Source organism: Aplysia californica, unplaced genomic scaffold (assembly GCF_000002075.1).
Source record: "Aplysia californica isolate F4 #8 unplaced genomic scaffold, AplCal3.0 scaffold00063, whole genome shotgun sequence".
Lineage (NCBI taxonomy): Eukaryota > Metazoa > Mollusca > Gastropoda > Aplysiida > Aplysiidae > Aplysia > Aplysia californica.
In genome coordinates, this window is record NW_004797333.1 from 854,670 (window position 1) to 869,903 (window position 15,234).

Consider the following 15,234-nt stretch of genomic DNA (forward strand, 5'->3'; position numbering starts at 1 on the left):
TCTCTGTCTGTCTGTCTGTCTGTCTGTCTGTCTGTCTGTCTGTCTGTCTGTCTGTCTGTCTGTCTGTCTGTCTAGTTTCTGTCTCACGGTGAAATCCAAAATGTTTCTTCGAAATGTTTTCTTTCTGCATACGCCTTTCCTTCAGTGTCAAACTGTTAATCTTTAAGTTCATGTATCTGATTTTCCTCGTAGATCTATAGTTCCTGTAATGAAATTTCCCTTTTTTCTCCTGGAAAAAATGACAGACACTTCAACCCGTTTAAGACTTTAAGGTACAATTTGAGTTATAATTGCGTTTTGCCCAAAGCAAGAATACTCATTGAATGGGATATTTATTGATCACTTTGGAGGATGCACATATTATGAATTCGGGATCTATTTTCATTCACAACTCTGTGATATCGTCTCAAACAAATAGTGTTGTCAATAATAATGTGTTCATATTGTGGAAAAGCTTTTCGCGTGTGGGCTCATCTCTATCTGATTCTTTGTCTCACTTTGATTACCCTGCCAAAGTCAGCCGACGCTCCTGAATCATTTCAGTTTTTCTATAGCTCCTGGACCACTACATCATATTATGACAGAAGACTATGCAGAAGTGTCTGGTGTGCAGTCTATTAAGTCCGACAAAAGTTTCGATATTTGCATTCTCTGGCTTTTTGTAGATATTTCCCCACAGTTCCTCTCTGCGTCCTTTGTTTCAAAGTTCTCTCTCTTGTCGTATCTTCGTTTCCAACTTTTTCATAATTTGCCTCTTCTGGTCCAGCTGCTGTTTGCTGAGTTCGTCATACTGTCTATTCATATGTCAAACCTCAAAGGACACCACCTATTATCTCTAATTTCTGTCTTTGTGTCGTCCTTGCTAATAATGCATTCTAACTAGAGCACATTTGAAGGTCCTTTGAAAGAGAGTGCCTCCTAGCTTGTTGGCTCTGCAAATATGCTCCCCTTACGTTGTGTTTTGAACCTCAACATCGAAATTATGCATTGTTCTTTCTATGATGCCAAGATCTTTGCAGTTTTGGGGGTCAAAGTTTCGGTACCAACTTCGCAAACCCAGTCATTCGCTGGTAAGTGGAGTACGAAAGAGACATAGAAGCATCTGTTGGGTTTGTACCTTTATTGGAAAATGCATCACTATCGGAGAAAGACACATTGCGTCGCCACAGTCCGATACCTGCTGATATTCTTTTTGGTACATGTCGTAAATCTACAACGTTTCGAGGTTTTGACAACCAAACAGTCGGCAGACAGTGCCTCACAGAAATGTCGTCAGCTCGGGTATGACGGGCTGGCTGTGGTGGACACTCCTTACAAACGACGCTACGCCGTACATCTGATTCGTGAAGCATTTGACACGTACCGGTAAGTTTTGAAACAGTTTTGGCAAGCATGGTTTACACCAGCCTCTAACGGTATTCGATTAAATGTTTGATTTATTGCTACTCCTGGTTAACAGTCGTTCGGGGCATTTGTCCAACATTTTACTTGTGTATTATTGTTTAAAATTTTGCAAATATGTCTAATCGCTCTTTCCTTTCTTTTCTTTTGGATTAAACATCTATAACAGATAGAGATGTATAGCAGCGTAGATACTGTTCTTCTGATATTGAAAGTGATGCAACTTTTAGATAAACTCAATAAGGTGATGGCTGTTTGCACCTCCAGGTGTCGACCATTTCTCTCCCTACAATCTCCAATAGGCCATTCGAAATTTTAAATAACCCCGTGGCATGTTTCTAGGTCGATTCTTGGACATAGAGTTTCAACTGGTTGATTGTTTGTGGTTTGTTTCAGTAGACTGTCCATCAAAAGAGCCCAAGGGTAAGAATTGAAAGGACTACAGTTTGAGGGAATGTGGTGACAATAAATTCGTAAATTTTCGGCTTAAAAGGCGCTCCCCAAACCTTTCTTGTAATCATACAAAGGCCACTCTTGACGTTTGAGGTGTGGCCTCATCCCATAGGAACCATGCCTCTATTGCATAACACCTTCTCCTCCCTCCCCAAACTTCTCCAAAACTTTCTCAGAACATGAGATATATCCAGTTTTTTGGGTGCACCTTTCGTGGTTTTACCATTTTTACCTCGAAACCAGAACAAACGGATTTATCCCACCCCTGTTGCTGGACGCTTTTGAGTGTAATTTTGCGTTTAACACACTCATGGTTGAAATAATAATTTAAAAATCTTTATATTTGTAGAAAGCGTTGATGTTTTGTTTTTTTCAATATTTAAAAATTGGTGTCCGCTTGGCTGAACAAAGTTCTGTGTATTATTATAAAACACGCTGAAAATGAAATGCGCTCTGTACAAATGCAAGTTATTTATTGCTATTTCTATTACTATCATCATGATTGATATTATCATTATTATTATTATTATTATTATTATTATTGTTATTGTTGTTGTTATTGTTATTGTTATTGTTATTGTTATTGTTATTATTGTTATTGTTCTTGTTATTATTATTATTGTTATTATTACTATTATTATTACTATTATTATTATTATTATAATTATTATAATTATTTTTATAATAATAATAATATCATTATCATTATCATTATTATTACCATTATCATACCATTATCATTATTATTATTATTATTATTATTATTATTATTATTATTATTATTATTATTATTATTATTATTATTATTAAAACGACACGTTGTAAATGATGTTTGAAAGATAACAGTTTAGTTCGGGCAAGGAACGTCATCGAGCTCATCAAACCGAAACATCAAGGAAGACAAAGCAAGTTTTGACAGGGTAACATTGCTAAGGTATGAAACGGATATTTTATAACAGTTTATTGATTCTGAATAAATCATTACATGTAGATATCTATTCTCATGGACATTTGTACTCTTGGTAGGATGCCTGAATAGAAGCACAGAGTGAACTAGCACGAAATGTACACGTTTTCACAGACTAGTGGAGTGTTTATAAATTTCGCAAAAGCGAGCTCAGAGTAATAATAGATCTAACCCTCCCCCCCCCCCCCAAATCCCGCTCTGTGTCCATACTTCAGGCAAAATAACACGTATTTTTTCATCGGCCCGCGCTGGATCCCGGATCGTCAAGAGCACGTATGGACGCATGGGGCCAATCTGACTTGGGCATCCTGGAAGAGAGCAAATGAACCTTACAACCCGAGCACCAATATCTGTGTCACACTCAAGATACATGGCGTTCGGGCTTTCTTTCGGACGTCCAAATGTGAAAATCAGTTCAATGCTTTATGTGGAAACTTATGTAAGCCAAATTTATGCATTGGAATGAAATATCTCACTATTTTCCTTGAGTTGCCATTATTTTTGTTATTTGCTTTCAGGTTAATATTTGATTCATTTTCAATCAAAATGAAATGTATGAAGCACTGGGTGATTTTCTGCACAGTATCAAAGGTCATTTGATCAAGATTCTGTTTTAGATGTTTTCACTCGGTTAGATGTCATGGGCTTTAATTCAAAGTGACGGCTGAAATATGTCTTGATTAATTTTTTATATTTTGAAACATTTTGAATCGTGTTGCGGTTTGCTGACAAAAGTTGGGGGCTTCCTCAGCGAAGTTCAGCAGGCATTTTTTAGCACTTTTGGGCTATAATATTTTAAATTTTCAGCTTTTAAAATACTTTTGTGAACAAAGTGGTGCTTAGAACTGCCCAAGGACCTGATTCAAATGAACTTTTATAGTCTTCTTTATTATCCCAGATTAGTGCTCACTATCATCACTATAAACAGAAATTCTTCTATTGTTACTGTTATGTCCTCATCAAATTACGTAGACTATAAAATAGTAGCTTGTAAAGATAAGTAGGTATTTCTTGACCTCTGGTCAAATAATTCATCAACGTGTGGGGCAGATAGTGTAAAATCTTCAAACGGTACTGTAATATTCACCACAGTGAAGAGAATCTTGAAACGTTAACCAGCCTCTTTAAGTCGACATTAACACGACCGGCGTCGGTAGCGTAGCAATTAGGCGGCCCGAGTTCGATTCTCGACTGGGGAGAACATTTTTATAGAGTATATTGGTATTTCGGCCATAATGTATCCCTCTAGGCCCGGGTTGGCCTGAGAGGGAGAGTTTAAGGGCCGGCTCCTAAATAATCTGTATTGTATCGTTGCTGGCGCCCCAAATCCACCAAAGCAAACAAACAAACAAACAAACAAACCCATTAACACTTGAAACACTTCTAACTGCGGTAGTCATTGAGATGGGAGTAACTGGTTCTGAATTCATGACCATTGTCATGCTCCACTCAACTCCTGCAAAATTTCAGTGCTTTGTCTACGTTCCTAGTGGTGTGTTGCTATAGAAATAATTTCGTCTAACCATATTGCCAATTCTTACGCTTTGTTTTCGCTTCCAGAAACTCACAATACGAACATATTTTCATTATAAATGAGTAGTGAATTATTTATAATCCATTCTACCATATGCTGTTGTTAAAATGAGGCAATAAGGTGACATTCTTTGAATTAGTAATACATGCAACTATTCTGGTAGGACCGTCTCTATCATCAAATGTTGAATTCCAAAGAAACATAGTCTAAAGTTTCTACGAACGGTACAGTAGAAATTTTTATAACCTTTTCATAAAGGTTGCTCCAGGGCAGAGTGCTCCAATTACTTTCCCTTCTCGAGGCTTCTAAGCTTTTTCCTGCGTATATATCTCCCCCCCCCCCCCACACACACTTGATATTCGAAGCTCGCAACTTCACGAAGTGGTGAAACCTGCACATTCATCAGCAGAATGACTTTTCATTCCGAAATGCCAACATAGATGTACGGTTCTCCCTCTGAGAATGGGCGTCACCGTTATCATTACAATTAGCACACTGGTAAACTATAATTCGAAGAACAGGGCTCGGGGTAAAGGCAAACCTTCCTAAATGGATGAGAAAGAGTTCAAACTCTTCTAGTTTCCAATTCTGAAATTCAATTCCACCTGCATGACAGGTTCATAGCCAACTACTGCTTAGTCGCCAGATATAAACCTTATAGTGCCTTAAGTTTTATCATCATATTTTGGGGAACATCCAAAGAAAACGAGTGGTAAACATCGCGAATCGGCGAGATTAGGCGGCTAAGTGTTAATTCTCTTTCAAAATTGTAAGGTTATTATGGAGATGGGTCCTCCGATTTATCTCCCAATGGGATCGATCAATGACGATGGAGAGACACAAAACCTTCACAAATATAGAAAGTTAAAGAAAATATCGTCTGGGATTCGAGCCAGTGTCATCTGTATGGTAGCTCAACAAGGGCTGACGGAGTGCATCAACTCTTATTTGAGATTAAACCAGACAATGACAGATTTTTAATGATCTCCAGTTAATATACCAGGTTGCATTTACTTTTATGTCTTTGCGTCACTTACATTTCCAGTCTTAATCCATTTGATTTTCTTGATTGCTAGTGAAAATCAATATAGCTGGGTAGTGAAGTGTCTAATCTAGCTTTTATTGCAATCTTACTTTATTGCCCTTCTTTGCGCTGCTGTTTATTAATAATAATAACCCCAGGATGCGTAGTGCAAAGAAAGACCTGGTGCCCGCCTGCTGCTTGTCAGATGATGCCTAGTTAGGATTTTGTAATATCGTAAAGTCTACTTGAATCTATCGAGCCATGTTTTTTTTGGGCCGTCCACTGGCCTCGTTATCACTGTATGTTATATCAGCTGCACGCTTGACTGTGTGGTGTTCCGGTAACCAGGTTTGGTGCAAAAATCAATGCTTTATTGATGGCTGATGTGATGGATTTTTTGGTTCCAACCAGAGGCGAAGCGTCTATATAATCAAATATTCACTGCTTCCCTTTCTAATTTTGAAACATTGTCGCAGTCAAATTCACCCATAAACGTAAACTTCATAAATTAAATGTAAAAAGACGTTCATAATCAACAATGAACAGTAATCCTAACATTCTAAACGGTTTCATTGCCACAGAAATAGCCTGTTCATCCCTCTTGGGCCACTCCATAAGCAGTCACAAAGCTTTGATTAAGTAAGCTTAAAGTGAGTCTGGAAGAGTCTACCAACAGAATTGAAGGGAACATGTGCATGGCAGTCAAAACTGTTTCATTGCCACATATACCCTGTTCACCCCTTTCGGGCCACAGTTATAATCAGTCTCAAGCACTGATTGGGTAAGCTAACTATTACACTGGTCGAGTCTACCTCACAGATGTGAGGGGAACTAACTCCTAATAATCTCTCGACTGCTTCGAGTGCTTGTTTTTTTCCCTCGACTTTTTACTGCCCTATAATCAGATCGTGACCTCGATTATGACACAGGCTCGTGGCCGCGAAAGGCTAGACAAAAAACAGCCAAATGTGAAATTTAAAAAATGATAATTGTCATGTTCTACCAAAGAGTTAGAGACTCCCTGATAGATCTATAACAATTAGATCTAGTTGTGACATCTCTGCTTCTTTGCTTTGTGTTTGTGTATTCACATCTAAAGTTACATTTAATTTTAATTGGAATTGATATTTAATGAGATATTTTCCCGATTATTTTGGCGGTTGAACATACAATAATGAATGTTTTCATTCACAACTCTGAGTCGCCGCCTCGAGCAAGGTTCTTGTGTGATATCCCCAGGCCATATCTGGTCCAGTTTCACTTTGATTACCCTGTCAAACAAGTCAGCCTTCGCCCCTGGTTCCAACTAATTTTCTAAAGATATAATTTTGAACCTAGTCTCGTCGTCTTATACGGATGACCTTTCGAGCCATCATGTTTCCCAATAGACTAACTGCAAGAGGACTGACCTGAATCCCAGTTTGATATAAATCAAAGTTTGAACGAAGATGGCGTTGATGAATCTGCACGTTGTCTCCATTTGAATGTACCAGTCGAGGGGCATGTTGGCACTGACATCGTCAGCTTTTGTATTCTAGTTTCTTTTTCTCCGTCCGTTTTTCCATCTTTGGTGACGTTGTTTTTCTCCAAACTCCTGAACTTATTAAAATTCATTGAGGTTTATATAATCGATGCCGATGCCTTTGTTCAGATTCCCTACATTTGTGTTAATCTTCTTTGTCTCTGCTTTACAATGGATAATCACCACAAGCAGTATTTACTACAAATAGTTTTGCCTTACATCCTACACGATGTTACAAAACTGACATGCTATATTAATTTAAGCATATTTATTCAGAAGGTTAATGGAAACTCTGCATTTGTGGGCCTTGGTGGACGTGGTGTCACACTCTTTATTTGTCACTGTTGGAGTAATTTCTTTATATCCTTAAGATTACTTCATTCTTTTTGTTAAATCTTCTTCTAAGAAATATTCCCCCCCCCCACCCTCACCCTCCCCCCCAAAAAAATACAGATTAGAAAGTACGTCCTCACAGACACCATCTCCACAGAGCCAGTCTCAAATTGTCAATTTTTAGATCAATTACTTTCGTACTTTTCGTCACTCTGTTTCCGCAGACGTACAGACAGCTCTGCTAGACACGCATAGACCATTCTTGGGTTTTTTTTTAAGGGGGGGGGGGGGTTCTTGGCTCTGTGATTACACCATGAAAAAGAGAAGAAAGAAAGACAGAAATTACGCGGGCGAGAGTGAGAGGCATACATAAGCATAGATGTTAACGCCCCCCCCCCTCTGTTAGATGAGGCAGTACGGTCGGTCTGTTTACAGGAGAGGAGACTGTATTGCCGGGTTGAGGGTGGAAGTTGAAGGCAGGGGTAGGGGTAGAGGTGAATTAGCTATTATGAAATTAGTAACTCTCAAAACAAATGTCATTGTCCTGGTTTACCTTCCGAATCTCCTTTGGTTTCACAGATACAACAGAGCTGACGTTTGTGAATGTGTGGCCCGGACTATCGGTTGCCAAAAGCCCTCGCCTCGTACTGTGGGAGGGCCTGGTCAGATCCTACATGGAGTGTGCTCACGTCTGTCAGTCCAACCCCTGGTGTCTTTATGTGTCTTACACGTCCGACACCAGAATGTGTACGACCTTCAAACGTGGCCTGAAAGATAAAATCTTGGTGGTGGACAACTTTGGGCTAGTAGCGATGAGACTTCATGCTCCTGAGTCGTACCAACATTCTGATTCATCTTTCTTGAATTATACCAAACAACCATAGTTCGTGTTCCGAGTCATACCGAGAACTGTCTCCCTAATCCAAAAGGCTCATTTCAAATATGGCTGACGAACGGAATATGAAATAAAATAGAATGTTTATAAGTTGAAATTTGAACTGCGTTATCCTTTGATGTTCTTCTTGGTAATCAGAATAGTCTTCAGTGAGCTGTTCAATAAAAAGCTGTCTTTTAGTCACCAAAGGAGTTGTGGTACTTCTTTACCACTAAAAAGAAACCCCTATCTACATGTAACTTATTGGCATTTCTGACCTTGACCTCCAAGCCATTTCCTCGTGCGTTATCGCATGTTTCTAAAGGTTGCAATTTCGTTCTCTGGCGTGATGTTTCTAGACAATCACGGGCATTCTCTATCTAATCTGGACGTATTCTTGAATCACGGAAATAGGAACCGTCTGAGACATAGGACAAAGAAATCATTTAATGGAGTAGGGAAGTTTTCAATAGATACTCAATTGGAGGAAGAGTTTGTTAAGGCACGATATTATAATGTCACCGTCTGCACTTCATTTAACAGAACATAAATGAAATATACAACGTAGACGACCTAAAGGAGCGTTAGAAATAATGTTGCTTGCATGTAAATATTAGAACATGTTCTCTGCGCACACCCACAGCTTCTCAAGAGACGGCGTAAGAATAAAATGAATTAAGTCTTCATAAAGTAAAATATGAAAGAAGTCCCCAATAACTTGGGAAAAGCACACAGGTCGTGTTTTTTCACGGTCGGCTTCGAACAGAATTCATAGCAATAACATCTTACTTTTATATAATCATTTGAGAAAATAAAGGGTCAATCTTGAAGAAAAAAGAAAGTTTATCAGTCACCAGACCTGCGCACTCATGACTTGACGCAGTTGAAAGTGCCGAAAAACTCTTGCCAAACTGAATTAAACTGAACCAAGTCACCAGTAAACGTTAGGCCTCCGAAATAATTGATGGGAAAGGTGCAGCTCCAACCAGTGGTGCTTTCTAATCTCTCGCTTTCCTGAGCTGGTTATAATATCCCGATCAATATCACTTATATCAGTAATCGAATTACTTGCAGAACCTGAAAGCCATCTAACCCAGTGTTTCAAGGTAACTGTTGAACTTTCATAGACTCCATTGAAAAGACGTTACTTTTATAGAGCTCAAGAAAACAGATCAAACTATCATTAAAACTGTCTTTATTCTTTCTATTTCTAAACTAGTGGATAAGCTGAGTATTCTGGTGAAGTGACAAGCATTTTCTTTGCTTGTAACTGTCACTATAATCTCTCTCTCTCTCTCTCTCTCTCTCTCTCTCTCTCTCTCTCTCTCTCTCTCTCTCTCTCTCTCTCCCCCCCCTCTTTCTCTCTCTCCCTCCCTCCTTCCCTCCCTCCCTCCCTCTCTTTCTCTCTTTCTCTCTCTCTCTCTCTCTCTCTCTCTCTCTCTCTCTCTCTCTCTCTCTCTCTCAGCAGTATCACGAACTCTTTATTTCAAACGAATAATTAAGTTTCTGGGAGGAAAAATAATAATTTATTTTGCATTGAAAGGTACAGTGGCGTTCCGGTAAAGTTTTCATAATTGTTATACAAGTAAGTATATTATAGTTGAACTCTATTTCTAGTAACTATTAAAACCAGTTAAAGGCCTGGCCCATGACCGAGATGCATGCTTGGATAAACATCCTCACTACACATGAACGTACTCTATATGGACCCGCGGTAAGAAAAAAGCTGGACTGATGTTAATAATATTGTGAAACTTGTCAACTATTTAATGCAAGCATCACGTGTACCTTTCTTTTTTTCTCACTTTCTTTCTTACTTTCTTTCTTTCTTTTTTTCTTTTTTTTTCTCTGTTTTCTTTAAATGCAAGATGTAACCCTCCAACCCAGACCTCCTCTCTGTTGTATCAGCTGTTCTCCATATTCAGGTTGTACCCGTCCGCTCTTTGATGTCATTTTGCTTCCTATTTCTGGTTTTCCTCTTGATCGTTTTTCTGTTATTGGTCTCTATTCAGAGTAGCGTCTTGTCCATCTGTTATCTTTTACTCCACCTATGTGACCAGCCCATTTTCAAAAAAGACCAGAACAATGAGACGTGTCAGATTATTCACACAAGTAGGAAAAATGAAAAGTAATTAATATACAATACTTTGGTCATATAAAAGGCCACCAGACGGTTATGAAGGAGACACCCGAAAGCAAGATAGGGACAAGAGAGCCAAGAGGGAATATACAATGTACCATTCCATTCATTTGGGTTCGCTTTTATAAGCAAACGTTGTATCTAGTATTTCTGAATTCCTATCTCTTTGGGCGTGATTGGCCATTTTGACTATACCAATTTCGGAGACGTATTATTGCTACGGATTCTTAAAATATACATTTTGTAGCAAAAGCAAATCCAAGTAGTATTGGGAGATACAGGGCGTTTGAAAATGATGTCACAAAAAGTCACAAACAAGCACTAAGGAGGCATCCTATAATATTTCCGAAGAATATAACACCCTCTGTTATTCTGTCATATGCCATGATTAGAATGACAACCTGATACATAAAAGCTTAATCGGCTGCTTCCGCTGTATGTTTCCTGGGAAGCTGATAATGCTTCTAAGTGTTCTAGAGTTTGATGGGGAAATAATATAGATTGAAAAGCACACAGAGACAGATGCTGAGTAGGGATTTGCGGTTTGCAAATGCTGTTAATTATTATCTTTAATATTCCCTATGGGTTTTTGCTTGACCACATGTAAACTGTTACAAAAATCGAACGAATTGTTTTTGCCATGCAATCACCCATTGTGAAGCTACGTCATAATCAATTGCGTGACAAAAAGCTCTGGCGACAGACGTGATTACGGCGACAACAAATTTGTAAGCAACTCCACTGCATAATTTGATACCGAGCAACAAGACTCAGAACAAGTATTACAGCATGCAGTCATAATACTATCGCAGGTCATATTAATTTTGCAAGTCTTGCGAGTAAACCCGTGCCCTTCACAGAACTAGAGAAGTTTTAGTTTTTCGCAAATTGTGCTTTTAACTAATAATACTATCAAACCGTAGAGCAGTAAGTTACAGATTAACGAAGTAAATTGAAATAGAACTGTTAAGGACCTTTTTGTTTGATTAATTTGCATTTTGAAACGCTATATAGAACTTGGCCTATGCAGGTGGATTTTAAGGTTGATATCAAATTGTCGGTGCAATAGAATGAGTGGTTTGACGCACTAGGTGCTGAACTTCCTAATTTCCAGAGGTGGTTATCTTTGTGACACCAACCCCCCCCCAACCAACAACAACAAACAAACAACAAAAACAAACTACAACAACAACAAAAAAAAACAAACAAAAATCCTTCCATAACTTGCGGATACAGAGCAGTCGCCATTACTGCGACTGATTGATGATGCATTTTTATGCCCTTGTATTCCGCTTAGATCAATAAGACTTAAGAGGCCGGACTCGCAATCCTGAAATTGCGGGTTCACGGGTTCGAGCCTCAGCTCGATCCGAGGTTGTGTTCTTGGGAAAGGCACTTTGCACGAATTTTGCATTTGGCTCTGTCCTTTCGGAGATGGACGTTAAACTCAGAGGTCCTGACTCTTAAATAACCTAATAGTATTGACAGGGGCGCTACACCTATACCATTTCACCATCTTCACTTGGCAGGCAGACAACTTCTACCCTGAATGCCGGGGCCAACCCGAGCTGATCATAGCGCAGTACAACCCCCATCCCCCCCCCCCCCCCCCCCCCCCCGAAAAAAACGGGAGGTCCTCAATAAAACAAACTTCCCCACTCGGGAACTGAACTTTTGACAATGTAAGAGCAGTCATTTCAATAAATCCCTATTCACCCTGCATGGCCGCGAGCAGTGCACATCAGGGTAAAAATCAGTCTGCCCAAAGTATTTAAGATATCAATATGAAATTTCGCATAGATTTTATTTAAAATGTTCTTTTACTATTTCTAAGACAGAAAGAGAAAGGAAAGAGCAGAGAAAAACTAAAATTCTTCGTCTGACTGCGACTCATCGTCACTCGATTTACCAATAGCAACTTATCGTATGGTCTAGATCTAGCTTTTTCGAAGCTTTCAAGGCTCTAAAATCAATCTGATCGCCTTGTTTTTCTAGATTTATGTCTACTTTAACTTTCTTTGCCGCTTATGCCCAAAGAAAAAAAATACAAAAAAACAAAACAAAACATGGTTGATGTATTTTAACAAACACACAAATAGCCGTGGCACAGTTTCGTTTTGTTTTGTTTGTTTGTTTCTCTTTCTTTTCGTCCATGAAGATTTCAGTGCTCGTGTTCTTGACTTGATTTGCGGTGACAAAACAAGAAAACTAACTCCTGCTTGGCACAAAACTGGATCAAAACACGCTAGCGTAGGTTTTTACAAGCTATAGCTGACCTGTTATTTTCAATAGAGACCTGGATAAGTGGGTCGGACTTGATTTTGTGGACTGGTATTTTGATTCGACTATTGTCATAGCTCGGTGGACGGAAGCGCGAGGCAGCTTGAGCATGCTCGTAGCTCGGGTGCGATGAGTTGCGTCTGATTTCACCACGATGCCACACAAATGTGTTACCTCTCAACCGGTTGGCCTATTAGGCAATGTGGTATTGAGTTAGTTTTAGTTTTAGTAGAGTTTTTACGGAGCTCGCAATTGCATAATACGGTTATATGAGCTCCAAGGGGTCGACGTCAACAGAGAAGTCCATACAAGGAATCAGGCTTTCTCTGTTCACCTCTCTAGCTTCAACAGCGCAAATTCTGCTTCGACTATCAAGGTACCCTGGAAATGCCAGGTCCCAAGAGTGTGATAAACATACAAAAAGGTAGAGGAATGACGACAGTAAGGATTAGGAAAGAAAAAGCAGCAGTTCCCCGTTGCAGTTCAGGCACAGTTATGAGCATGACTTTGATGAATCAGCCCATTTACAATTCTACTGTGCAGAACATGGCAATGTCCCCCCTTTGGGAATGGCGTAAAGACACTTCAGTCAGAAGCACCGCCATGGGGGAATGTACTGAGTACTGGTGGGCTTCCTGTTGCTACTATTCTGTTGCTTCTGTCGCCACCAGCACCGGGCTGCTGAGAGAAAATGTGGTAGTGAAATCAGGCGCTCGTCAAAATCAAAGAAACCAGCAATTTTCTGGCCCTTGGACAATTTTTATCGAATTTTTTGTTTTTTGATTCAGTGCCCTTTTGTGTCTATTTAAAGAACATGTCTGTGTAGATTTTATTGAAAAGGATTAATTAAAGGCGCGAAATTGTAAATGTAGAGTTGCCTAGGACTCTAAAGCTTTGGAAGTCACCCTAATTTAGTGGCCATTTTCTCGCTTATTTTGCCTCTTAAAACGGGTGAACCCCACCTCAATTACTCGCAAATATTTTGACTTCTATCCTAGATAGATGAGAATTGTTTTCATTGAAAGCAAGACAAATGAACAAGCTTTAGGAAATATACCAATAGTTCCATATGCCCAAAAATTGACAAGTGCCTGACTCCACCGCGTCGTGACACATCATGATTAGAGTATTCTGAAAAATGAGATTTAAACATCCTGTGAAAGTGACTCCAGTGCAGACAGTTAGATCTACAACAACTATATCTACTTTTGTAGTTACCTCTCACATTGATTATTGGCTATAAACGCTAGTTTATAAACTTGAGAACTGTTCATAGTGTGTTACATTGTATATTTTTTCTGCAAAACCTGTTAGATCTACTGATTTCCTTGCGATAAGTGCCTGCTTTAAGATAACGAAGCATAGTGTTGAATTATGTATGTCTTTAGACTTTTCATAAGCACTTGCTCTCTCCCTCCCCCCCCTCTCTCTCTCTCTCTCTCTCTCTCTCTCTCTCTCTCTCTCTCTCTCTCTCTCTCTCTCTCTCTCTCTCTATGTATGTATGTATGTATGTATGTATGTATGTATCTCACCTCTCTTTCTCTCACTGATTCCAAATTTTGAGGGCGCAGGACGAATAAACTTTCCACCCAAATTATTTGACAATAACTGGGGGGGGGGGGGGGGCACTCTCAAGAGATTCATTCACAGATCTCAAATGTCTTGATGACTGATGGTACATATGACTTGATATAAGGTCTTCAGGATCTTGTGATGCTTTGTTGTTCATGAATTGTGACCTTACTTAAAGAGCAATTCAGTAATCAATGTATGCTTCAGCAGGGAGCCAATGTAACTTTATCAATGAACGTGTGCCGCTCTCTTTTGGGGATTTTCCAAGGATCAATTGCGCAGCTCTATTTTCGAACGGTCATTTTTCCTTGTTGACCTTTCTTTTATTCTTTGAGCCCTTGCAGTTGAAGGATTTAATTTCCAGAGGAAGTCAACAGCCGCTGAAAAGAAGGAAAACATTAGATAATGAGCGTGGGATTGCTTTTCGAACAAACAGTCGGCTCCTTGGCAAATTGTTGGTTTACTGCGCAGAGGATATTGAACGCAGTGAGCACCGATTGTTCTTAGTAGCATAACAATTATATTTCAGGTGTTTGCTCTGATAAGTTTAACCCTACACATTTTTAAAGGAGAGCTATGAATACCAAAGGAACACGATTAAATACCTTTCTCGTTTTCCATTCATGGTTCGCCTCACCCTTTAAATAGTAAACAAAATTTAAAAAGCTGAAATATATGTGGAATAAAATACGCAAGTTATTTTGGGCCCACACATCTCCAGGTTTTGTGAGGGCCATTAAATGTCAGATAAATTTTGCTTAACTCTTTGAGGACAGGCATTCTTGTTATTCGACAACGCTTGAAGATATGCTGTTGGGGACATAATTCCATTACTCAAATAGATTTTTCGATTTTTTTCGGTAATCGGAGAAGTTGTCGGCAGACTGCGGTTGCAAAGCACAGTAATTTTTAAATGATGAAATGACGACAAAAGACTTGTGTAAACTGGTTAACAGGTCATGTATGTATTGTTAATGTTTCGCTATGGAAAGCAGACACTCATTGCAAGGAGATCATTGACATTTTAAAAATAAAATAAAAACAAGGTATGTGCGATTTATAATCATTGCCATCTAAAACCAAGAAGAAGAAGAAGAAGAAGAAGAAGAAGAAGAAGAAGAAGAAGAAGAAGAA

General features: G+C 39.1%; 1 protein-coding gene across 1 annotated transcript in view; it reads left to right on the forward strand.

Moving 5' to 3' along the window:
• LOC101853145 overlaps nucleotides 1–8,226 on the forward strand; it is a 44,192-nt gene extending 35,966 nt beyond the window's left edge. The window contains exon 3 of the mRNA XM_005093410.3: nucleotides 7,814–8,226. Coding sequence (XP_005093467.1) covers nucleotides 7,814–8,012 — 199 coding nt within the window. The 3' untranslated portion in view covers nucleotides 8,013–8,226. The remainder of the gene's footprint in view (nucleotides 1–7,813) is intronic.
• The last annotated feature ends 7,008 nt before the right edge of the window (nucleotides 8,227–15,234 follow it).